Source organism: Drosophila biarmipes, unplaced genomic scaffold, assembly GCF_025231255.1.
Source record: "Drosophila biarmipes strain raj3 unplaced genomic scaffold, RU_DBia_V1.1 ptg000007l, whole genome shotgun sequence".
NCBI classification, from domain to species: domain Eukaryota; kingdom Metazoa; phylum Arthropoda; class Insecta; order Diptera; family Drosophilidae; genus Drosophila; species Drosophila biarmipes.
In genome coordinates, this window is record NW_026114528.1 from 1,372,246 (window position 1) to 1,400,100 (window position 27,855).

At 38.2% G+C, this 27,855-nt stretch overlaps 1 protein-coding gene and 1 long non-coding RNA gene across 2 annotated transcripts; one reads left to right on the plus strand and one right to left on the minus strand.

Moving 5' to 3' along the window:
- Nucleotides 1-300: 300 nt before the first annotated feature.
- On the minus strand, nt 301-1,891 carry LOC127011746 (uncharacterized). Its single transcript, XR_007765025.1, has 2 exons — nt 744-1,891; nt 301-691 (listed from the first exon to the last, which is right to left on the minus strand). It is a non-coding gene; the product is annotated as an uncharacterized LOC127011746 (long non-coding RNA).
- An 8,725-nt stretch (nt 1,892-10,616) lies between these two features.
- Nucleotides 10,617-11,935, plus strand: LOC108032781 (INO80 complex subunit B). Its single transcript, XM_017106787.3, has one exon. The coding sequence runs from the start codon at nt 10,772-10,774 to the stop codon at nt 11,534-11,536; it is 765 nt and encodes a 254-aa protein (XP_016962276.1). The 5' UTR covers nt 10,617-10,771; the 3' UTR covers nt 11,537-11,935.
- Nucleotides 11,936-27,855: the final 15,920 nt, after the last annotated feature.

The following is a 27,855-nucleotide window of genomic DNA, read 5'->3' on the forward strand; positions in this document are numbered from 1 at the left end:
GGGATGTTTGAATGCAGTACTTCGGCGGGTATTTCGTCGTAGATTCTGGGCGTTGAACTTTAACGTATCCTGTTTTGGACTCCAAGTGATACCCAAAGCTTGCGTATCAGCGTCTTTTCCAATGAGGACTTCTGACTCGGCGACCTGTGGTTCGTTAGAGTACAATTCGAACCCTTCGGAATCTAAAATTTCTGTGCTTTCCATGAAATTTACTTATCTCCCGGATGGAATCGGCACCTGTTAATAAGTCATCGATTTGCGGGGCTTCTAGCCATAAAATTAACTGGAACATTTTGTACCTCATCTAATACCACTCTTTATATATTTGAGTTATTTCTACCGACATTGCGAATTTATGTAACTTGTATTTTCACAGCAAGGCAAGGCTGCTTTCACCCTATCCAGAAAATTTTATTTAACGAAAATTGGGAAGCGGTTCTGCACTGCGCCTCAAATACGAGCTTTCAGTCGAAGAGCTTTCAGAGCTTGTTGAGTATTCTATTATCTGTAGTCTTCATGTGACCGAGAGCTAAATTTTCCATGCACTGGGTATACAACGAATCATTTGTTGGGTACGCCGCTCCCAATTGTCGTCTGGACTGTGAAGTTACCTAAACAGGATGAGAATTACGCCTCATGCTTGCCGTTTTAATTGCAAACTATTTATCAATTCCTCCGTAATCAAATTAACCTGTGAGGTAAAGGTAAAGGTTGACTATGGTACTCAGTGCCTGTTGGGTTACCTGATAGTCAGAAGGCGACGGCGATAAATGCTGAGGAGTGCTTGTGAGGTCGAGCTTTAGCAATGTAGAACTGTATGATGGGGTTTTGTACAAACTCGACAACGAGATGATTGGCACGTTGATACTCCATGTCCCCTGTGTAGACAATTGATGCAAAGACCTATGCATCAAGACATTTGTGAAGGAAGTATAACTTTGAATAAAATGCTCATCTGACTTGCAGAAGGGACATTTAGGTTTGAGGTCTTTGACAGGTCGGGATACTGCAAATGCCGTTTTAATATAAGAAGGCTCAAACTCCTCTGCCTGTCGTGGATTCCCCAACCTAACGTTTATTAAGCAATTCTTAGTAATCTTTCCATAAAGAAATGGAATCGTAACTAAGCTGTTTTTCCTCACGCGACCCAGTTTTGGGATCTACATGAGACATGACGATGTGAATTATCATTGCATTGGCGAGAACTTTCTCGTTGCAAGAGAAGAGATTCATTTATAGCGGATACGGTGTCAATAAGGGATCGTATCGCCGCGGAGGATGGTGTTTGCATTGTTGAACTTTCAAACAATCGACATTTAAAGTATATTAAGGCAGCATGGGCCTTTACGTAATGTGCTTCTGTGATCTGGTAAGCCTTACTGTTCCTAAGGCGTCCTTGATTAAACTTTTTGACATTTGATAGCAATTTGTCGCTGTTAACTAAGCTGTTAAATAAACACTTTTGTTCTCGGCATAGTTGCTGTCAAATTTAGGGAGTTTCATTTGTGGGTATTCTGCTGTGATTTGCTGAAGAATTTAAATAACTATTATTTGCGAAAGTAGACTGATTTCTTTCTCCATCAGACAGATTGCAATTTGACCTCAAGCTCCTTTCTACATGATAATTCATTATTAATTGCCTCTAATTGTTGTTGCTCCGCTGAGGGAGTTTTACCAAAACGTTTTCGACTTCCAGCCAGTGTGACCAGCAACTTCCCATTTTTAGATTATTTTCAAATGCAATGCTGCTTGTAGTGATAGAATGTCTGCACTGTCTTTCAATACCTGCTATATGCTATAGGCTATCCGCGATTGGAGCAAGAACGGCGAAAAGACCGACAAAACCAAATTGCTCTCCTGTGACGAAAAGGAGGTTAGGGACGCACGGCTCACCACTTTTTGGGTGCCGACGAGATAAAGGCAAGGAGATTGTGGCGAGGAGATGGACGCAGCCGAAGCGCACTTCCTCTACTCTGAGATGTAAGAAAGGGCGTTCCAACGACGAAAGATGAAATTAAGTTGCCCGGGCGAGTAATAGCTTTTCCAAATGACTGCCTATGCACCGTAGCGCAGCGCAAAGTTGGCCGCGTGCACTCTTGGTGATTTGCGAATTTGTAGCAATCCGCATTCCGAAGTTTCGATGACGGCTAAGAACCAGTGAGTCCACCCGGAGGAGCCAATGTAAATTGTGCATTTATTCCAAGAGCTTTTTCTATACAAGAATGTTATCAACTCTGTCTCTTCAGATCTTCTCCTTATTACATTGGTATTAGTATTATATAGTATTTGTATTATATAGTATCCTAGAATTATTTTTTAATCTAGTCATTTTTTGTATGTTTAGTATGATCGTTGCTTGCCAACCTGTTGGGGGTAATTTAATCAGCTGCGCTACGCTTTTGCTTTTCGGTGTTGATCCTGAACAGCTCAATAGCTCAAGAAATATAAAAAATTAATTATTTCTTGACCGGAATTGAGTATTTTTTCTTTGGGAGGCATGAAGACTGCTGTTCAAAAACTTTAACCAAAATGTTGCCACAAAAATGTGTTGACAGTATTTTTATGTGAAGTTTCTTGATTTTGAAATTTGTTTTGGTGCAAAAGTGAAATGGAGATATATAAGCAGCAAAGCGATATTGTAAAGCGACACGTACCCGCTTTTCAATATAAGTGTTTTGGCCGTTTGTGGGCGTTGCATCCTGCTTAAGAAAACTTGCGCAGTGCAGGAAGTTTCTAGCTCATAGCTTACGACCGTTTTTTTTCCTTAGAGAACAACCGTAAACGGCAACCTCCCTCTTTCGCTCTCTAAGCTGCCGACTTTGTTTCTTTTTGTTTTGGTTGTTGATTGTCTTACATTAAGTTATTTGTGAGACGCTGTCTTACTTCCCACAATGAAGTTTGCGAGATTGGCTCGAACAGAGAGACTTACAATTGACTTAAAAAATCAAGATAAGCGGTATTTTCAATAATTTGTCATTTTTTCGGTGTACAGTAGTATTCTTTTTAAATTTATGATTTAAAACGAATTATTTTTTATTAATTTATTTGATGTTGAATTAAGCAAAGCAGCCAATTTATGTTTTGAGAACTTATAAAAATTCGCCTTTTGCTTTAAATAAAATGCAAAACTTTAAATGCTTATTCAAACGAGAGTTGAGTTTCTGGTGTGACCAATACTACCAGTGCCAGCGCACTCAATTGTTGCGATTTTAGCTTAACTTACATAATGGTAAACAAAGATAAATTTTGGAGGAGAAAGAGATCCTTATACTTAAAGGTGCATGGGTTTTGTAATTGGACGAGATTCTTCAGTGAATCTTGGCAAGGATAAACGGCAAATCTTTGACACATAGCTCTTGTAAATACCCATTGAGGTCTTAATTGTAGCTACTCGAACGAGCCCATCGGACCAAGGATGTAAGTCGATGATTCTCCCTAATTTCCAGTCAGAAGGACCAGTTCGATCATCCTTGATGTTGATCATGTCGTTACGCTGAAGATTGTCAGTTTCGTGGCCACTTGGGACGCGTCTGCAGATGAGATAGACAATCTGCATTTCCATTTTCTCCAAAAGAAGCGAAGCAACCTTTGACCATTCAGAAACTTTGTGTTCAGTAGAGATTTCTTAAGGCTAGGCTCAGGGAGGGACATCATCGAATCACCGATTCAAAAATGTGCCGGGATGAGAACTTGCAAATCATCTAAGTCAGACGTGAAGGGTCATAATGGCCGAGAGTTCAAGCACGCTTCTATTTGGACAAGATCAGTAGACAAGTGCTCGTACGTCATTCGAATACCATTAAAAGATTGATGAATGGGTTTTATCAGCTTTAACGTTGGATTCCTAGAGTCCTCCAAAGTTTGGACTATGTGACGGATTTAAATGCCACTGAATGTTTCGACGAGTAAGTTCAGAAACTACTGTAACTTTAATTCCTTGGTCCACAGCTTTAAAGAATTGTCGGATGAGATAAAGTTGGTTTGTCGCTCGCTAAGCAAATGAAAACTGCAATGTATGCTCTATGCAATTGTGTCCTCTGAATCTGTATGACTTTATCTCAATCGTACCAGTGTGATCAACTCCAGTTGCTTCGAACGCCCGTTTGAGCGGATTGACACGGTACGCTGGTAAGTCTGCCATTAGTTGGCTTTATGATGACGGGCGGTGTTTGAAACTGGTTATGCACTGTCGCAGTGCGACGCACAATCCAAAAAAAATTTGAATGAATTGTAGGTAAAGTTAGTTGCACACCGCCATGTAAGGTGTTGTGATGAGCGTTCCTTATAACCAAAATCGTCAGGTGGTGGGCCTTTGGAAGGGTTATTGGTGTATATTGTAGTATGCATACATATAAAATATATGTATCGACCACTCACTGTACCAAGAGTACTAAAAGGGGCACGCACTGTAACACTTTGTCGCAGTGTTTATACAATTCAGAGTCTCGGTCATCAACCTAAGTGCCCGAAATAAGAGCCGCTCGCTGTGGCCTGAAAGTGCAAGTGCAACACGGGTGGACCTCATGTATGTACATATACCTCCGCTCTCCAGACTAAGTGAGCATAACTATATACTTAAGAATACATAGACCTTTTAGCTCCTAAGCAAATTGGAGATCAACAAGAACCTCCTTCGAGCTCGGAGCGGCAACAACGGCTGCTCCGAAACCATTAATGCATTTGAATGAACAAAAATTAAATAAAGAATGAGAACAATTAAAACGATGAACCTATCTTCTTCATTGGCGGAGTGGGATTATTATTACATGGCGATCGTGACAGGACTCAGGATGTAAACTTGAAGAACATCGAAGAACCGCAAGAGAAAAAACCAGAAGAAGGACGGGATCACAAAATTATAGCAGCAGACAAGGAAAAATAAAAATCGCAGTGAGTAGAGTGTGAGGTGTGCTAAACGCAGTAATGTGGTAAAAATATTAAAAGAAAGAAAGGATGAATTACTGAAGCTACTAAATAGCGGAAGTAAATTAGATTGGAACAATTCTTTAAAACTACTTGCCGAACTTGAACATATAATAACATATAATTTATTAAGTGAAAGAAAAAATCAACCACAGCCACACACACATCCACCTACCCTGCAATTAAAAGTCTCGCTAAAGCTAATCTCAAATTACCTCCGCCACAGAAGAAGGAAATACCCAAGATAATGAAGAAGTACCCAAATGACTGCGAGGGACCACTGTGCTCGCCCCATTGCGAGTGCACCTGTGCAGCCAGCACCGGTACCCCAACAAAGAAGAGCATCGAGGAAGTCCAGCCTGTGCAGCCAGCACCAGTGAGCCGACAGCGCTTCATAGAGCGCATATTTTTTTTTTACCATGCACTGCGTTGCATATTTTTTTTCATTGCACTGCGATGCATATTTTTTTTATATTATATAAAATCTAATGTAAAATTGAGCGACATTAAAGTCCAGGCCCAATTAGCGTGTGGCCTGAAAACCATACAAAGACTAGGCAGGTTTTTCCATTTTTAAAAAATTGTTTTCTCACAATACCTACGGCCCAATAAGGCAAATTTTTAATTACATGAGCCAAACTAAATGGCAAATAAATTATAAATTGAATTACACTTTAAATATAAAAAATCCCATAGCAGTAGACGTAAAAGAAGTGGACTCCACAGCAAACGTTATAAATAAAATCGAGTCCAAAACAATAAGTACAGATCTAACGAACATTTTATTATCAATCATTGTCTTCATAATGAGCGCATTTATTTTGTACAAGGCATATATCTTTATATATACTAAATGTATATCAAAGAGAGCCAAATAAAATAACAAAATAAATAAACAAAAAAAAAATATATATATAAAATATGATTACTACAAAGTGTATTAGAATCACTCTTGATAAGAAACCGGACTTTCAGAACAGGGTATTATCAATAATCGAAATAGGAGCTGAGCCTATACTAATTAATGAAATTGAATATGAGTATATGAATAGGTACCACTTAGGCTTTTCCCCCTTGGTACATTGCTCAAGTACCCAGAAGGCGATAATATTGAGCACAGTCCCGACCCTAAAAATTAAATCAGTTATTAACAATAACAAGATACTTGGACATCTTTCATTGATAGTTTTAAGAATCTAGAAAATATTCCTTTAAATAATGGAATGGGACGAATTGTATAAAGAAATAAATAATATAAAAATTGATTTTTACAGATCTTATAGGTCATTATCAAGACCCCGGGCAGCACAGCAAAACACTGTGAACAAGCATGCCGAAATATTAGTAAACCGCTTCAATACAGCGCGCATACATATACACGATCAGGGAGACAGGCTAAACAAAGCCAATTGGTCTCAGGTATCAAATTGCGGGATAACTCAATAGCTATAAAGCAAAGGTACGACTTAGCAATTTCAGTATCAACTATCCTAAACACACCGTTGAAGATAGAAACTAGTGAAGAGTCAGAATCATCAGATCCACCAGTACAAGCTGAGGCTGACGACCCTATCTCTGCAGATCCCGATATAGAGGAAAAAGATATAAACAACCTCACTATTCCGGCAGTCCTTATTCAATCTGAATTATCAGACCAGGACTTGACCCACTCGGATTCTAACAACAGCATTGTAGAAATAAAACCAACCACAATGGCTGAGGAGATAATTGCCCAAAGGGCATACATTAAAGAAATATCGAATGCCATACCTGAGTTTAACAGGCAAAGGATACACCTTCAAAGATTCATGACAGCTTTGAAGTTGGTTAACCTTACGAGGTTTTGGCTGTAGAAGTCATCAAATCCAAAATAATTGGATCCACATTATACAGAGTCCAAAACGAAACCACAATAGAAGCCATAATTAACAAACTGCAAGATACTAGAGTCGGAGAAACATCCGACGTAGTTAAAGCCAAAATGGGAAAAACAAGCCAAAAAGGTAAAATTGCAGAAAAATTCACCACAGAAATGGACAACCTACGAAAGCTCTTAGAAGCTTCGTATATTGATGAAGGCCTATCGGCCGAACACACTGACAAATTCATCACCACAATGGTCAAAAATTGTGAGCATGGCCGCCTCAAAACAATATTGGAAGCAGGAAATGTTGCAACCATGAATGAAGCCGTTCAAGTACATACAAAGTAGTACTGAAATGACAGGTAATGCCAATTCCATAGTGTACACCCAACGTGGAAATAATTATCGTGGCAATAATTATAAAAACAATTATCGCGGTAGAGGAAATAATCGAGGTAACTATAAAAATACCAGATATTATCAACAACGGTAGTGGTAGTAACAATAACAACCACAATGACAACGTTAGGGTAGCCCAAACAAATTCGGGAAACTTCCATACATCTTTAGATACACGACAATAAACAACATCAAAATTCACACTTTAAATCTCAGTCAAAATACATTCGTCAGTTTCATGAACGAAGCAACAGGAAAAGAATTAGTTTTTTTTACTAGATACAGGTACGGAAATTTCCATATTGAAGGAAAATTCCGATAATTTTCAAACCATTCAAGATAATCATATCATAAACATACAGGGTATAAGTCATGAAGTTACGAAATCAAAAGGTTTGACTTCTATTGAAAAATACATAATTCCACATGATTTCCTTATCGTAAATATGCAATTCGCTATTCCGTGTGATGGCATACTAGGAATCGATTTTATCCAGAGCTTGTAAATAACTGTCGACCGTTTCTTTTCTTGTGGCGAGCACAACCGAAAAAGTTCATACTGTCTCGCTCTCGCTCTGAGCAATAGACTTTTGCTGTTTTCAATTCTGTTTTCTGTTAAGCGCTTTTCGTTGAGCCTATTTTATTTCGGTCGTTTAATGAGCAGTGCGTGAAGAGCGGATCGAGAAACGCTCGCACAAAGAGAGTCAGCAAAAGACCGATTGACCGAAAAACTCAATGCAAACGGTCGTCCCATTTACTTTTATTGTTGTGGCAATTATTATGTTTTGTCTGCAAAACGAACACAAAAAAAAATTTTAGACAATGTTGTTTTTAGTTTTATTTTATTAAACATTTAACGATTTGCTTGCCTATGCGTGTTAATGTATACCAATACATACGCAAAAGACTTTTTGCTTCACTGAAAAAGACAATACGGTTTGGGAACAACCGAAACAAAGCAGAATAGAAAAAATCGGTTTCGCTCTGAGCGCGAGCGAGTATATTCAAGAACCCATGAAACGGTTGCTCTCTGAGTCTTTTCGTAAAGAGTCAGAAAGAGACAATTATTTGCAGACAACGAGAAACGGTCAACAGTTATTTGCAAGCTCTGATTTATACATGTAACGAGGAGAACTCTATTGAATCAGCTGTTAGCATTAAAAACCAGTCCCTAATTAGCTGTCCTTGCCTTTAGACGCAATTCTCTTTCGGTAATTCATGCTTTGAGTCTTTAAGGTTGTTTGCTGTGCAGTACTTCTCACAGTAACTATTAAAAAACAGCTTGTGTTGATTTGCTATATATGGAAATTAAATCCGCTGGCGTCGATATTTTGCAGGACATTTTTTCGATACTCCTCATCTTGCTTCGTTTTCGCAATATCATTCTACACTAAAGTTTTGTAAGCGCAGACTCAAAACTTTAAGTTGTATGAACCATAAACACCTTAAGAAGCGACGTACTTTAAACTTTGATCAACGCACAACATCGTAAGCTTAAGGTAGCACTTACCTGATTTTATTATTTTCAAGAAATGCTTCTCTTTTAACAACGCAAATATAATTTACCGAGACTTCTTTTTACGTTTTCTCTTCCCTTTTGGCCATTGTCACGTCACCCATACCCTTTTTTTAAGCAACACATTTCCGACGATAGATGATTATTATTAAACAACGAATTTTATGTTAACTTTCCTTAAACGGCTGCACTTATACTCATGTTTGCTGATCATAATCGTTTCTCCCCATATTACATGGCCTCTAATATAAGTATGTTTTTATCAGAACCACGAGTATTGCGATCCTCGACGAGCTCTTCATTGAGGAACTATTGGACTCGAGTACCACCATCTATTTGGCAGCTAATTAGGCGCCAAAACCCATGCTGGCATTTTGGGAATTGTAACTGCATTGCGGACGGGCCGGAAAAGATGACGAAGCATCCGCGACACTAGAAGGAAGCCCTAACTACTTTTTAACATAAATAGTTTATAGTAAGCTTATTAGCTTAATAGTAAGACTACTATAAAACTATGTGCATTGCGGGTGAATTTTGATATCTTCGGTCACAGTGCAAGAAATACGATTTTTCGTCTAGTGAAACTCTAAGCCTATCTGAGTATTTTAAATATGGAGTTACGTATAAACTTATTTGTTCTGGTTGCCACTATCTGAAACCAAATATATGTATGATTACACAGGTAACAGCTAATAGTCAAACTTAAAGGAACTTCATTTTAAAATTCCTTTAAATCGATTTTCTACTGAATGTTTTAATTTTAGTTTAAATAGATTTCATAAGGGTAATATATATATATATAACAACCATAACAATAAAACGTTTTTATCTTTTTATTTTCTACTCCTTAATGTTGTTAAATTTTAAAAAAGCCATGGCAACCTATAGAGAGCTAGCAAAGGAAGCAACGACGAAATTCAGAAAAAAATTGGTAACTGCAAATAATTAAAACCCCCTTTTATCTCGTCTGCGTCGTTTTTATTTTCCTTTTTATTTTTTTTCTGGAAATTATTTAGGAGCCTCTTTCTTTCCCAAAAAATATATTCTAATTTTCATCGCCCAAAAGAAGTGTTTTTATCGTCCCAAAATGTCTCAGAAGTCACTTCTGCGCAATTCCATTTTCTTGTTTTTGTAAAATGTGTATTATCGTCTAAATGCCTCTCTGAAGTTACTTCTTCGTGATCCCAACCTTTTTTGTTTCTAGTAAAATGTTTATTATCGTCTTTTGATGATAAGGGCAAGTAAATTCTTCGCATATGTTGCATTTGAAAAGTGTGTTTTATCGTGATTCTATGTTCCTGGAGTTATTAGGAAGTGAATCCTGGTTGATAGGGGATTGAACTATAACCCCATAGGATCGTAACAGAAATGATCCATTTTTAATACGAAAATAACAAATAGACACAAAAAAAATATGTATAAGAATCACAAATTACACAGTCAATTTGATTCAGGAGTACACAAATAATAAAATGTTTACATAAAAAAGCGAATAACTTGCTTTGCCAGTACTGCAGGCAGCTCGTGAAAATCATTTGCAAATGTTTCAAATCAATTCTATTTCCATATACATATGGTTCTAAATTATTCACGTTTACATACATGAATAAAGGTGCACGCCCGCGGGTTATATGACATGCCCCCCTATTGGTACTCTCATCTTTAACACATTTAACATTGGTACCTAGAAACATTCTGCCTCCTTCGTTTCCGATTTGCTTATGCCAATCAGCTGTTTTTGCTTCAGCGAATCTCTTGTGAACCAGAATCCTCTTAAGAGTGCAACAGCGACGTTAAGTTGATGTGTATTGCATACGCACATCGATTTTATATGGCTGCCTGACTGGTATGAAGGTATTGTGTGAGAAATGGGTATATTTCATGTTCGGTAATTCAAAGCACATATTAATTTTATTTTAATTTGCGGTCACACTACTTAAAAACATAAATAACCTTAAGTACAATTATGCGAAAAAATAAGTAAATATTAATAAACTGTCGTAAAATTTTCAAAGCAGGGTTCATAGATTGTTGAAAGGGGCACTATCATAGACTATACTCTTTTCGCGATGTCGAATAATGTGCAGTCAAAAAGCCATTATGAAGCCACAGAGTTACACGCGAGCCATATCTACGAGCTACCGTTCATACGCGCAAGAAATATTTACTCTAAAAAGTCGGCACAAGCTGCTACTTCACCCAACGCTGTTGGAAAGAAAGTTAAGAGGCGACACAATAGCGAAACTTCTAGCGAAGAAGAACGGTGGCTTACTGCCATAGAAACAGGAAAAATGGACGATGTTGATGATGAACTGAAGAAAATAAAAAACCCCAAATTAATGACAGCACGTCAACGTGCTATGTATGAACGGGCTGATGGCTTTGTTGAAGAGCTAATTGCTCTTCCAAGTGGCTATAAGGAAAAGGAAAAGCCCCAAACGGAGGAGGAAATTCAAAAGGCTATACTCAAATCGGAAAAGCGGAAGCAGCAAGCTAACGCACGGCGAGAAAAAGATAAACAAAAAACAATTGAACGCTTGTTAAAAAAACAGGAAACTAACAAGCATCGGATGTTGATGCGTAACAGAAAATTTCAAAAGTCCTCAAATCCAAAAATAACCTATATAAGCGCTCTAAAAGGTAATATCATAATAATTCCACCAGGGCAAGACTTTCCACAAATGGCACAATTACCTCGCGCACCGCCTCTCTCACAGTTATGCCATGTTAGCGGATGTGGAAATCGCAAAGCTTACACCTGCTCAACCACAAACGTTCCCTTATGCAGTCTTATATGTTATCGTAAAAACATTTTACACAGTGTTGTGCAATAAATAAAGTAGATGAAGAGAATACAAAAAAGTTTTTTATATTAAAAAATAAACGAAAGTTTTTGAACTTCTTGAGCTTGTAAAATACGTGAGACCGAAATTTTCCAATAAGGCTGCTTTCGTTCGGGATCTCGGTCTCGGGGTTTTATAAGACACGAATCGTTGCCTTTCTGACTGCTCCATATGAACGAAACCATTCATCGCTCATGTACTGAGCGTCAATGAGCAAAACAACAAAAGGGCCGAAATAAAAGGTTGATGTTTTGCCTCAGGTTTTTAATGATAGACAAAACATTACAGAAAGAGAAAATGACAGCGATAGAGCTGTTGTTTCAAGAAGTTACCAACGCACTGAAAGACCCTATAATTAAGTTAATAAAATGTCGTCGCTTACAAATTAAATATTTTATTTTATTTTGTTCGTATTAAACCAACCCTTCAGTTCTGCAATAACGGCAAAAAGCTTTTTTTGCCTAAAAGACTGTGCCGCCGTCGACGTTAGCAGAGAAGTCGGGGCAGCGTAGAAGAGGGGTAGACCTTCGGAAGTTTCCCTCTGTTTCTGTGTCTTATAATCAGCCTGGACTTGGAGGCTCCGAGTCTGAGCTCAGAGAGACACCACTCCGTGGGTGCATTAGCTTTTTTGCGACTCCGTTACAATCAACTATAGAACAAAATTAAACGGAAACATTTTCGTGGCGCAGCGATAAGAGAATACCCTAATATTTATAAAGCATTTTTGTATTTCGAAACAAAACAACTAATATTGTTTTGTAAAAGTTATGTAAACTGAATTTACTTTTAATGTCATGTTTGTGTTGATCCATGATTATTAGTTAGGTTTTAAAAAGTTTGACCATTAAAATTTATTTAAATAAAACATTTTAATACCAAGATTTGATTCAAATTTATATTGTATTTTTTACTCAAGGATTACGAGTTATATAGTCGGATTATATAGTCGGCATACCATTACAAGCTTACACAGCACCAAAACAATCTCACAAGAAACCTAACACGGGTTTCGAACAGAACGTGTCTGCATCGAAACGATCTGCCAGCACAGCAATAATTATTAGGGTCCGTTAGTCTAAATTCAGTCTACATCACTGTAAGGTATCTTATATTCTTAAGATTTTATATAATTATTGTTAGTCTCATAAAAGAGAATATGTTTCACCTTTATAGGTTGTACAAAATAACCTAGAAAATTCTGGTCCCGTTATCCGAAGTTGGAATGATGAAATGTTTTGGCCCCACAATAATCCCGCAAACGGTTTTGCACAGTTCGAAAAGGTGAATATACAAATATAAAACTAAAACAATTTTTTACTCAACACATGCCGCTATAATTTTATACCCTTGCAGAGGGTATAATAACTTCAGTCAAAAGTTTGCAACGCAGTGAAGGAGACGTTTCCGACCCCATATAGTATATATATTCTTAATCAGCGTCACTAGACGAGTCGAACTATCCATGTCCGTCTGTTTGTCCGTTTCTACGCAAACTAATAAGTAGGAACCAGCCGGATCGGACAACTATATCATATGGCTCCCATAGGAACTATCGGGAAAAAAATTAAAAAAATATGTATCTTTGGTGTTTTTAACATATATATAACATTTTTTGATTTCTTCTGAATTTTGAATTAAATTTTATGAAAATATAAGATATATGAACGATCGGAAAATTAGTCACCATATAGCTGTCATAGAAACGATCGGAAAATTGGTGGGAAAATAATATGAAACAAATTATAGCTTTGGGGTTTTTTGACATATTATCTTATAATATAGGGGATATAACTTTTTATATTTTTAAGAATTTCTAATTCAATTTAATTAAAATCGGACTACTCTAACATGTAGATGTCAAAAACATGGTCTAAAAAATAGAATGAAATAATTTTTTTTTAAATCAATAATTTTTTTTAAATTTCACATGGTGTTACTAAGTTTATTATTTCTTATAACTGCAAGGGTATACAATACCTCGGCTTGCCGAAGTTAACTTCCTTTCTTGTTATTTTTTGATGTCCTTGCTTTCTTGCAATCATTTTCGATTTCTATAAATCTCAAAGAGGTTGTACGAATATGCACGGTAAACCTGGTTATTTGGCGTTAATTCCAGCTTTTTGTCAAAAAATATCACTGAGCTAAAGCCGTCAGTTTTTTCAATAAAGTCGCATTTACAGTTATGCACCTTGGATCTTTCCTAAAATAAAAGGGAGCAACTCTCAGACGTTGTCGGTATAATGAGAGATTTGGGATCACCTAGAGCAAGTGAAAAAATAATAATAAGGATAAAACCGTTAGTTCTTAAAGAATCGCTTTTCATTGGGGGAAGATGAAAAATTAATTATTAAAAAATTAAATTAAATATAAGATTAATATTCCAAGGCATCAACGACTAGGTAATAAATGTATTCAGGTCAGTAACCATGTGGGAATATATTATGTTTTGCCTCTTTCTCTCTTTTCTATTAATTAACTTTCACAAACTTTTTACCAACATGCATGGTACCCCGTTGGGAAGCAAATTAATTCAACTAATTACCTTTTGCGGTACGGCAAACGAAAAAACCTCAGTTTTTACGAAAAAAAGAAAATTGAGTTGTGGGCTTCTAATTTGTTCCAAAACTTTAACCAATTTCACCCTGTTCCCTGTTCTATGCTTTCAGGACACTTACCATGTGGGAAAATAAGTAAGTCTCTCTAATTTGAATTATTTGACTTTCACAGTTGTGTACCAACATGGTTGCCGTTGGACAGAAAATTCATTTTACTAATTAACTAATGCGGTACGGCAAACAAAAAGACGTCAGTTTTTTAATTTGTTCCAAAATTGTAACTTGGAACATATTAACCTTATATCGATACCCTATATCCATACTTCGATAAGAGCAAGCTGAAAGTGTGGCATCACTATCGATTCGCGGGAACTATTAATTTTGCTGTAATAATTAAAATTTAACACTAATCATATTTTTTCTTTTATTTATTTATAATTTATTTTATTGCTTATTCCAGCGCTACAAGCATGTGGCAGACTTATAAATTAAAGGGATAGTCACAATTGTAAAATTTGATTTGAACTTATATGCAAATAATTATTATATATTATATTAATATTATCATTTAAAAAATTTTTAACACTTAATTTTATTTTTTCTTATTTTTTTTTTAATTTGCTAATTTTAGTTTTAAAAATTAAATTTTTAATTTCTATTTTTATTAGTTCTCACTTTCTCTATATATTTAAATTCCAATACGCTAAAGTGTGTAGTTTAATAGTCAGGTTTCTCTTAAATAGTCTGGCAGTGCGTTTTTAAATTGAGTTTCGTTACTGATTGCCTTGATAGTGTGTGGCAGTTGGTTCCAAGTGCGAACAGCATATACAAGCTTATTATGTTTCTCGTTCCAACGACACCAAGCACGTGCTTCTTGACGAACTAAAAGTGAGTTTTTCATACAGATACGACGGCTCTTGTCTGCTTATAATTTTATGGAGTAGTAATAGGGCCTAAGGCTTGCCCAGGGCTTAAGTGGCATGTTAATGATTTTAATCGTAACGTCACTCATATGGCCAGCTTTTTGTCTATTATAAATATATCTTTCCCGCAGTCCGGTCGCTGGGACATGTTCGAGCGCAACAAGTTTCCCTTGCAGGGGTCATACAACAAATAAGTATAAGGAACAGGGGCAATCCAAGGGGATTTCGAAAAAATTTCATGTGCATTTTCCCCTCGGAAAAAACGGACATGCCATACAATTTTCTCACGAGGCGTCCCGGGGAATTCCCGGGTGTTCCCCTGGGAAACTTTTATTTCGGCAATTAAGGGTTGCCACTTTATTGAACGCTACATGCAGCTTCTGCTGACCTACGGAGCTGCAGTTACTGAATACCTCTATTCCGTAGAGAAGTGCCGGTACGAGGTAGAGAACTATCGATAGTGGGCGCCATCAATAATTGACGATTGTTTATTTTAAGCAATCGATAGTGTCAATAGTGTCATCAATATAGGCTCTATTGTAAAAAAAATAAACACTTACAAGTGTTGCTGATAGCTTGGCACCAGTTTCGGTAATATAATTATACACCAGCACATTTCTTAAGTGCGTCTTGCTGGGTAATTTATACCGAGGATAGAGTGTATAGCACGAACCCTTCGTTTTCTATAATATTGTAGGACTGCACATCTTTGCCAAACATTTCAGTTAGAGCTTTATCTATGTCGGCCTTTCTTTTTGAATTTGAATCGTACACAACGGCTCTTTTTCAGTAAGACGCCACAGAGTTCATGCTCGATCTGGAACTGCTGCTTGCAGATGCAGTGTCGTTCTTCTCAGCACTTACAACTTGTGCTCGATGCTGGTCTCTTACTTTCCAAGCCAGGATAAAAAACTTTTTAAATGGTCGTGCAAGTTTGATGTATTGCCGCTTGTCACAATCCACACACTTAGAATATTTCGTGTCGTCGGACTTTTTAAAATATTTCAAAACATGTGAAATTTTCGACTTCTTTTTGTTACACTGTCAATTAAGTTCCAAATCTTCTTCAGAGTCTGTGTTGGAAGAGTACTCTCAGTCCGGCTTGTCGGCACTTGATAAAGACACTCGACGTTTACCTTAAATTTAACAATTTATAGATCAAAACACTTATGTAAATAATACAGTAAGCAATCCATATAAATTTAGTTAATTTTTTTTTTGTTTTTCAATTTTTCCTGTTTTTTGCTATTTACGCCGACACAGAAAATGAGCGAAAAAAATGTTTAGGGATGTAAGAAGCTGACTATCGATGGCACCATCGATGGTGAATAAGCCACAATCGAAGGTGTCCATCCATCGATGGTGGCTCGATAGTGTCAAACCATCGATAGTGTCAATAGTGCCATTGTTAGTTTTCCAGCTCTAGTATGAGATACATTTTTCCAATTGTCTCTTTTATTTTGGTCGGTAAGAAGTCTTTGGTCGAGTATAAGTTTGTAATCATTGCATATATTTTTCCCACAGATGTATTAATGTGATCATCCCACGTCAATATGTGATTAAACGTAAACCCTAGAATAATTCCAGTTTTTACATACTCAATAGGAGCCTTATTAATTGTTAATTTTTGCAATACATCGCTAGCCATCCCTCTTTTACCTACAACAAGACATTTACACTTTTTCTGCATTGAGACGTTTACTTACATATATAGCTATTCCTCCATCGTGGCTACCTCGGTCTGAACGAAAGAGATTGTAGCCACTACACTCTACCAAAGAATCACTAACATAAGACGAAAACCATGTTTCGGACAAACATATAACATCGATATTTGAATTAACAAATTAATACCTAAATTCTTCAATTTTATTTACTAACATTTGAGCGTATATGTGGCATACACGAAGGCCAGTTCTCTGATTACCAAGAACTCTAAGGATCGTATAGCTGCTCGCACTCGGTGTGTATACATTGTCATCCATCATAAACAAACCAGACAATCAGTAACTCTTAGGCACCTATTGCTTTTGCTATAATAATTAGTCTACGCACCACTATTAAACACAAAAAAGAGTCTTGAGAGAGAGTGAGATACCTAATTAAGAGAGTCCTAATTTTAAGATAATTTTAAGGTAATCTTAAGTCTAATGAAGAGAGAATATACGAATTTAAAGTACATAGTTATAATTACATTAAGATACAGGAACATATCAGCGACGAAATTTCTTACAATTTCTCACAGCGCGACGGGAGAGGAGAAGCTGGCTTATCAGCGCCAAGGTCTTACGAGAGTGCCAAAAGCTGACCCATAGCCTCAACGCAGTAGATTTTCTCACTGGTACGGACGTGGACTAGGCCTCTGCGGGTAAACACAGCAGAGCAGTCTGCGCTTTTTAAGCTTCATTGCCTCTTTAAAAATCACACAGTGCTCTCTCAAGAGCTGCTCATTAACATAGAGAGCGGTTTGTGAGTCGAAGCCTATTATATGAAAGCTTCGTTGTTGTTTTGGTGTGTGGCGATAAGCTCCGATACAGCGCAACAGAGTGATTTTTTCGTGCTGATTTTCCATGCGAATTATGACAACCGGGTCTACAGAAGAGTTTTTTGCTTTTCTGGCCCGGAATAGCTCCTGGATTTTCGGTGGCGGTGTTAGTTTAAGTAAGAAACAGAGCTGGTTATACAGCACCTTCAACTTTTCCCCTTCAATAAATGGAATTCCCTGCACGCATAAGGCACACGCCTGATGTGCCATTTGTTGTGCTGCCAATTTTGCCTCGATCTCCCCTACTCTCTTTCTCAGGGCGATCAGCTCGCCAACCTTCCGATCCTGAAGCTTGACGCGTTCACTCAGCTGATCCCATTCAGCGCGTAACTGTGCCACCTCGCCCTCCAAGAAAATGACACGGTTTCCAACCTGCTTCATCTCGGCTGCCCGTTTAGAATACACTCCTATGCGTCCCGCACATAGGAAACTATTTGCTCAATTTGTTCTTTGAAACGCGAGTTAAGCATCTTTAATAGCCACTGCGGCGGAGCATCAGACATGCGCTCGGTGGGACTCACAATGTTGTTGTTGTTGCTGCGGAGTCGTTTGTTTGCTGGAGCCGACTTTAAAGACAAAGCGACGTGAAGAGTGGGAACAGATAAGTTCGTCGGCGGTAGATTCGATGCTCGAACTCAAATACACAAATACAGATGCGTCGTTGTATGCACGAGCACTTTCGCGTTCTATGTAATAACTATAATAATCATTTAATTGCATTTCAACATCTATCGCGGTATTAAAAACTAATATTTTGACTCATTTGCTTAATTCTTAGTTGTGCCTTTCATTTTCATTTGTGTCCCGTCTTCATTTGTTTTATATATGTATCTCACTCGCGAACTCGCATTTTTTGCCCAAATTGATAAAAGGCCCCCGAGCGTAACAAGCACATGCTTGTTGTCGTCGGGCCACTTGTTTGTGCTGTTCGAAGTGCATCAACCTCCATATATATATATGTCGGAGATAAGTTAGATTTAATTTCAAGTACCATATATGCTGGTTAATTGTGGGTTAAGAGTGTAGTCTAAGAGGAAATAAATAAGCATTGCAAATGAAGAGAGACTAGCCTTGTGAATGAGAGCGCGGTGGGGAAAGAGAGTAAAGCCCTGCTGAGCGTGGCGCAATGATAGAAGGAGGAAGAGGAGAGGGAAGGCAATCAAGAATAGGCCTCGGAAGTGAACGGACGTACAAAAGATCATTGCGCCTCGCCGCGTTGTGAAAGACGAGATGACAGAGGGAAACGATGGCCATTTTCCGACATCAAAAGTAGGATCACCGCCCCTACAAGATAACTCGGAAAATAGCTGGCACCCGCGACGCATCCGCGATGTTACCGACATTCAACCCCGAAGCTGCAGAAGCCGACGCGGCAGCATGGTGCAAAACGGCGGATATGATTCTAAGTGAACATCCACAAGAAGGTGCATCCTTGGTGATGACGCTAAGCAAATCGCTGCTCGGTAGTGCATCGCAATGGCTGTCGCAAAATTGTTTTCCTGGAATGAGCTGGTCGCAATTCCGAGAATTGTTCATGGAACACTACGAAGGCAACGAGACGCCGGCAGCAGTATTGCTTAACATGCTCAAGGGTCGTCCCAATCCAAATGAATGCCTCTCGGTGTATTCCAGTCGATTAATTACATCATTATTACATCACCACAAACATAAAAACGCGTGCTGAAATGCAACAACAACTCAAGGCGCACACGTTCAGCAGAAATATAGAATTTTCTGAATCAGAGGGACCCGAAAAGAAGAGGATTAAAATGCAGACGCCGATTAGATGCCATAATTGCGGGAAACTTGGACATAAGGCAATGGAATGTCGCAAGAGGAGAACAGACGAGCGAAACGAGACTAGACCAGGACATAGCAACAACAGAACAACGATGAGAGAGAGATCAACAGTAACTTGTTTCAAGTGTGGCGGCGTTGGACATATCACATCAGTGTGTACGAGGGGAACAGCAACAGCGAGCCGAAGCAGCACCGAAAGAAGAGTAGACATGTGCGCAGTACATCAGCCTAACGGGACAGCAATTCAATTTGGTGAGAAGTTTCCATTTTTCTTTGATTCGGGATCAGAATGCTCTTTGGTAAAAGAAACAGTCGGCGCGAAGCTGGCTGGTAAAAGAATCCATAACATGGTTGTTTTGAAAGGAATAGGCGACAATGTTGTCAAGAGCAATATGCAAATTCTGTCCACCATACAAGTCTCTGAATTTAATTTTGAATTGTTATTTCACGTAGTAGAAATAAGTGCCTTAAATATGATATGATAATTGGACAAGACATTTTTGAGCTTGGTTTTGGAGTAACTTTAGAAAGAGATAGATTCGATATCTACAGAACTCAAACCGTATTATCTGTAAACAATGATAAAAATGTAAATGCGATAGATCATAAAAGTAATGTTTATGTGGAGTTAAGTAATAGTGATGAGTTAATATTAAACGACATATTGGCTAAATATTCCAAATTTCTTATTGATGGCATTCCAAACAGACGAGTAACTACAGGTTCCTTAGAAATACGTTTAGTAGACGTCAACAAAACGGTACAGAGACGACCATATCGTCTTAGCGAGGGTGAGAAAGAAATAGTGAGAGAGAAGATTCAGCAAATGCTAGAATCCAACGTAATTCGACCAAGTAGCTCCCCTTTCTCTAGTCCAATGTTACTAGTAAAGAAGAAGGACGGCAGTGATAGACTATGCATAGATTATCGAGAACTCAACGCAAATACTGTGTCAGATAGATACCCCTTGCCATTAATATCAGACCAAATAGATCGCCTGCGAGGCGGTAAATATTTTTCTAGTCTAGACATGGCCAGCGGCTTCTATCAGGTGCCAATTCACCCCGATTCAGTCGAGCGAACTGCATTCGTGACTCCAGACGGTCAATATGAATTTTTAGCCATGCCCTTCGGCCTCAAAAACGCTTCTTCTGTCTTTCAACGTGCCATAGTTCGAGTTTTAGGGGACTTGGTTAATAAATACGCAGTAGTCTACATTGATGACGTATTAATTGTTTCTAGTACTAAAGAGGAAGCATTTGACAGATTGGAAACAGTACTAAGCGTATTATCAAAGTCAGGCTTTTCCTTTAACATTAAAAAGTGCAAATTTCTGCAAACAGAGATAGAGTAGTTAGGTTTTCTTATAAGAGATGGTGAGCTAAAACCCAATCCCCGAAAAATACAGGCATTAACCCAAATGCCCGAACCAGAATCAGTCACACAAACTAGACAGTTCATAGGTTTAGCATCTTACTTTAGGAAATTTGTACCACATTTCTCAGAAGTAATGAAGCCTCTATATTTGCTAACATCAAAGACGAACGAATTTGACTGGAAAGAAAAGCATGAGGAAATTTGTAAAAAGATTATAAAGCTGCTAGCTAGTGACCCCGTATTGACCATATTCGATCCCAACTTACCAATAGAGCTGCATACGGATGCTAGCGCAAATGGGTATGGCGCTATGCTATTACACATGGTAGATGGTCAGCGCCGTGTAATTGACTACTACAGTAAATGCACCACAATACCTGAATCAAAATACCACTCGTATGAACTCGAGATATTGGCGGTGTACAACGCGATCAGAAATTTCCGATACTATTTAAGAGGCAGAAAGTTTACAGTATATACGGATTGTAATTCTGTTAGAGCAAGTCAAAAGAAAGCGGCATTGACACTGCGGGTTCATCGTTGGTGGTTATTTCTACAGGCATACGAATTCCAGGTAGAATACAAGAAGAGGAGCCAAATGGCTCACGTTGACTGCTTGTCTAGAAATCCCGTCACTATAATAGAGCAGGAAAGTTTGAGTAAGGTAGTAGAGGCACGAGTTGACTTGGCAACTATAACCCACAACTGGCTTATATCCGAACAGAAGCCTGATCAAGTCATATCGCAAATCATGGCCGATTTGAATAGTGATGAAATGCAGAAAGAAATAGCAAGCTCTTATGAAATCAGGAATAGTTTGCTGCATCGTAAAATTCAAAGAAATGGTAAGACACGATGCTTGCCAGTCGTTATTTACGAACAATACTGGTTCGATGGAATGTCAAAATACTTGCGAAGATTTGTAGAAAATTGTGTGACATGTAAATTGTCAAAATCAGTGTCAGGTAAAATACAATCGGGGTTACATCCCATTCCCAAGGTAGAGATACCGTGGCATACGGTACACATAGATATTAGTGGGAAATTAAGCGGAAAAAAGGACGAGAAGGAATATGTGATCGTTCAAATTGATGCCTTCGCCAAGTTTATTTACCTGTACCACACCTGGAACTTGGGCACGGTGAACTGCATACAGCCAGTAAAGTCTGCGATATCAGTATTTGGTGTTCCTAACAGAATAATAGCGGACCAAGGCAGATGCTTTACAAGAAGCGAGTTTCGAAAATTCTGTTCCAATAACAAAATTGACCTCCATGTAGTAGCAACTGGTGCCAGTAGAGCAAATGGCCAGGTGGAGCGTGTCATAAGTGTGCTAAAGAGCATGCTAACGGCTGTAGAGACGAGTGAACGAACATGACAAGAGGCATTGGGCGAAGTACAATTGGCAATAAACTGTACCATGAACCGTGTAACTAACCATAGTCCATTAGAGTTGATGATTGGCAAAGAAGCGATTCTCCTGGGAATGCTAACTGTAAATGAGGAAGAGCGAGTAGATCTGAATAATGCTAGAAGGAAGCTAAGAAAGGAATAAGTAAGAATGCTCAGTATGATTTATTTTACAATTGCTAGATGGTGACCGATACCTGTTAAAATCATTAACAACTAAACGAGTGTACAAATATCCACACGATAGTGTGCGTAACGTGCCTAAAGATCGAGAGACATTAGAATTAGCGGGAGAGCTTGATGACGGCAAAAAGTATTGCGTGTAAACAAGAGATCTGTGACCAAAGAGGGGTGCAGAGAGATTTTTTGCAGAAGAGAGCGTATTACTCTGATTTGTGTGTGAAAAGCCTGCTAAAATGATTTAATAGTATAAATATAAAAGAATATTTAAGAAATGAGAATATAGAAGTTCATTTTGTGAAACCGAACAGTCACACTGGCAATGCAGATGTTGAATGATTTCATTACACTCTAACCGAAAAGATGAGAATTATATAACTTGAAAACAATGATCAAAGATAAGTTAGTAAAGGTATGGAATATTATAATAACAGCTATTACTCAGCAATACAAAATACGCTAATGCATATTGAATATGGAAATTGTGACAAAAAAATTATACACAATAACATTCTAAAATATAAGGAACATTACTTTACATCTTTAAAAAAAAAGAGAAAATTTTAAAGAAACTAGAAATGAAGGTTATACAAAAAAGAGAGAGAGATGTACTCTAAGACATAAAAAGAAAGAAGAAATATCTGACTCCAAATGTAACATAATTTACTATTGAATTGAATTCCTAACACTTATATGTATACAAACGAATTGTAAAACTCAGGAGAGTCTTAATTTAAGCGATGGGGAAATTATGTAGTCGAAGCTCTCCCTCTCTCTCTTCGCAACACGTCCTCGTGTTGCTCTGCATAGTACAAGACTTATCATAACAGATCATTATCAATATCCTATATTACTCATCTTATTGCTACGATCACAAAATTCAATTATTCTTTAAAATAAATTTAATTGCACCTCTTGTGACTTGTGAATTAATACGAGGTGTGTTCAAAAGGTAAGGTGACTTTTCAAATTTCGCGGGCAACATATTTTCGATTATCGATTTATCGAGGTATTTCTAAATTGTCGGCAATTCCTAAAGTATTTGAACGTATCATCACTTCTCATTTGCAACATTTATGTTCCTCGCTTATATCAGCGTATCAGCATGGTTTTGTTAAGAGATCGACCACCACCAACCTACTTGAATTGTCAACTATTGTAATAAATGGGTTTAAGAAAAAATGCAGACTGACATTGTATATACAAATTTTAGTAAGGCCTTTGACTCCTTAAACCACTCACTTCTTTTATTTAAATTAGATCAGCTTGGGTTTTCTAAAAATATATTTTTTTGGATTTCATGTTACTGGAATGGTAGGACTCAGAGGGTTGTATTCAAAAATGCTGTTTCAAAATTGATCTACGTGCCATCTGGAGTGCCTCAGGGCAGTCATTTGATGAGTACAACCTTTTAAATTTGAACTGCCTTAAATGCAGCGTTGTGACTTTTTATAGGGGTACTCCTAGGTTTTTCAGATACTTTCTTAAAAATACGCCACTTGACCGTATATATTTAGTTAACGATTTAGGTGTACTTCTGGACCCCAAACCTAAATTTAACTGCCACATTATGTCCACTGTTAACAAAGCCATGAGAGTTCTTGGGTTTAAAAAGCGTTGGCCAAAAGAATTTGATGACCCTTATACGACCTCCCTTGTCCGTCCTATTTTGGAATATTGTTCGTCTGCTTGGAGTCTACAATATCAAGTGCACTTCGACCGATTGAATCGGTACAAAAAAAAATTTCTCCTATTTGCCCTGCGTAGTTTGAACTGGGATCAAAACGTAAGGCTACCTTCCTACCAGAGTAGATTACAATTGCTTAATTTATCTGCACTTGTAAATCGTAGAACAATGCTTGGTACTATTTTTATACAAAATCTTATAAGAAGTGACATTGATTCTGCAGATATTTTATACCGCCTAACATTAAATGTTCCTGTTAGAGTAACACGAAATAATTATCCTCCAAATTTGCCACGATGTACAACAAATTTTTGTATGCACGAGCACTTTCGCGTTCTATGTAATAACTATAATAATCATTTAATTGCATTTCAACATCTATCCCGGTATTAAAAACTAATATTTTGACTCATTTGCTTAATTCTTAGTTGTGCCTTTTATTTTCATTTGTGTCCCGTCTTCATTTGTTTTATATATGTATCTCTCTCGCGAACTCGAATTTTTTGCCCAAATTGATAAAAGGCCCCCGAGCGTAACAAGCACATGTGAATGAGAGCGCGGTGGGGAAAGAGAGTAAAGCCCTGCTGAGCGTGGCGCAATGATAGAAGGAGGAAGAGGAGAGGGAAGGCAATCAAGAATAGGCCTCGGAAGTGAACGGACGTACAAAAGATCATTGCGCCTCGCCGCGTTGTGAAAGACGAGATGACAGAGGGAAACGATGGCCATTTTCCGACATCAAAAGTAGGATCACCGCCCCTACAAGATAACTCGGAAAATAGCTGGCACCCGCGACGCATCCGCGATGTTACCGACATTCAACCCCGAAGCTGCAGAAGCCGACGCGGCAGCATGGTGCAAAACGGCGGATATGATTCTAAGTGAACATCCACAAGAAGGTGCATCCTTGGTGATGACGCTAAGCAAATCGCTGCTCGGTAGTGCATCGCAATGAGCTGGTCGCAATTCCGAGAATTGTTAATGGAACACTACGAAGGCAATGAGACGCCGGCAGCAGTATTACTTAACATGCTCAAGGGTCGTCCCAATCCAAATGAATGCCTCTCGGTGTATTCCAGTCGACTAATTACATCATTATTACATCACCACAAACATAAAAACGCGTGCTGAACTGCAACAACAACTCAAGGCGCACACGTTCAGCAGAAATATAGAATTTTCTGAATCAGAGGGACCCGAAAAGAAGAGGATTAAAATGCAGACGCCGATTAGATGCCATAATTGCGGGAAACTTGGACATAAGGCAATGGAATGTCGCAAGAGGAGAACAGACGAGCGAAACGAGACTAGACCAGGACATAGCAACAACAGAACAACGATGAGAGAGAGATCAACAGTAACTTGTTTCAAGTGTGGCGGCGTTGGACATATCACATCAGTGTGTACGAGGGGAACAGCAACAGCGAGCCGAAGCAGCACCGAAAGAAGAGTAGATATGTGCGCAGTACATCAGCCTAACGGGACAGCAATTCAATTTGGTGAGAAGTTTCCATTTTTCTTTGATTCGGGATCAGAATGCTCTTTGGTAAAAGAAACAGTCGGCGCGAAGCTGGCTGGTAAAAGAATCCATAACATGGTTGTTTTGAAAGGAATAGGCGACAATGTTGTCAAGAGCAATATGCAAAATCCTGTCCACCATACAAGTTTCTGAATTTAATTTTGAATTGTTATTTCACGTAGTAGATAATAAGTGCCTTAAATATGATATGATAATTGGACAAGACATTTTTGAGCTTGGTTTTGGAGTAACTTTAGAAAGAGATAGATTCGATATCTACAGAACTCAAACCGTATTATCTGTAAACAATGATAAAAATGTAAATGCGATAGATCATAAAAGTAATGTTTATGTGGAGTTAAGTAATAGTTATGAGTTAATATTAAACGACATATTGGCTAAATATTCCAAATTTCTTATTGATGGCATTCCAAACAGACGAGTAACTACAGGTTCCTTAGAAATACGTTTAGTAGACGTCAACAAAACGGTACAGAGACGACCATATCGTCTTAGCGAGGGTGAGAAAGAAATAGTGAGAGAGAAGATTCAGCAAATGCTAGAATCCAACGTAATTCGACCAAGTAGCTCCCCTTTCTCTAGTCCAATGTTACTAGTAAAAAAGAAGGACGGCAGTGATAGACTATGCATAGATTATCGAGAACTCAACGCAAATACTGTGTCAGATAGATACCCCTTGCCATTAATATCAGACCAAATAGATCGCCTGCGAGGCGGTAAATATTTTTCTAGTCTAGACATGGCCAGCGGCTTCTATCAGGAGCCAATTCACCCCGATTCAGTCGAGCGAACTGCATTCGTGACTCCAGACGGTCAATATGAATTTTTAGCCATGCCCTTCGGCCTCAAAAACGGTTAATAAATACGCAGTAGTCTACATTGATGACGTATTAATTGTTTCTAGTACTAAAGAGGAAGCATTTGACAGATTGGAAACAGTACTAAGCGTATTATCAAAGTCAGGCTTTTCCTTTAACATTAAAAAGTGCAAATTTCTGCAAACAGATATAGAGTACTTAGGTTTTCTTATAAGAGATGGTGAGCTAAAACCCAATCCCCGAAAAATACAAGCATTAACCCAAATGCCCGAACCAGAATCAGTCACACAAACTAGACAGTTCATAGGCTAAACCTCTAAATCTTACTTTAGGAAATTTGTACCACATTTCTCAGAAGTAATGAAGCCTCTATATTTGCTAACATCAAAGACGAACGAATTTGACTGGAAAGAAAAGCATGAGGAAATTTGTAAAAAGATTATAAAGCTGCTAGCTAGTGACCCCGTGTTGACCATATTCGATCCCAACTTACCAATAGAGCTGCATACGGATGCTAGCGCAAATGGGTATGGCGCTATGCTATTACACATGGTAGATGGTCAGCGCCGTGTAATTGAGTACTACAGTAAATGCACCACAATACCTGAATCAAAATACCACTCGTATGACCTCGAGATATTGGCGGTGTACAACGCGATCAGAAATTTCCGATACTATTTAAGAGGCAGAAAGTTTACAGTATATACGGATTGTAATTCTGTTAGAGCAAGTCAAAAGAAAGCGGCATTGACACTGCGGGTTCATCGTTGGTGGTTATTTCTACAGGCATACGAATTCCAGGTGGAATACAAGAAGAGGAGCCAAATGGCTCACGTTGACTGCTTGTCTAGGAATCCCGTCACTATAATAGAGCAGGAAAGTTTGAGTAAGGTAGTAGAGGCACGAGTTGACTTGGCAACTATAACCCACAACTGGCTTATATCCGAACAGAAGCCTGATCAAGTCATATCGCAAATCATGGCCGATTTGAATAGTGATGAAATGCAGAAAGAAATAGCAAGCTCTTATGAAATCACGAATAGTTTGCTGCATCGTAAAATTCAAAGAAATGGTAAGACACGATGCTTGCCAGTCGTTATTTACGAACAATACTGGTTCGATGGAATGTCAAAATACTTGCGAAGATTTGTAGAAAATTGTGTGACATCTAAATTGTCAAAATCAGTGTCAGATAAAATACAATCGGGGTTACATCCCATTCCCAAGGTAGAGATACCGTGGCATACGGTGCACATAGATATTAGTGGGAAATTAAGCGGAAAAAAGGACGAGAAGGAATATGTGATCGTTCAAATTGATGCCTTCGCCAAGTTTATTTACCTGTACCACACCTGGAACTTGGGCACGGTGAACTGCATACAGCCAGTAAAGTCTGCGATATCAGTATTTGGTGTTCCTAACAGAATAATAGCGGACCAAGGCAGATGCTTTACAAGAAGCGAGTTTCGAAAATTCTG

Coding starts and splice junctions, on each gene's coding strand:
- LOC108032781 (XM_017106787.3), top strand. CDS start 10,772: ATGTCGAATAATGTGCAGTCAAAAAGCCATTATGAAGCCACAGAGTTA.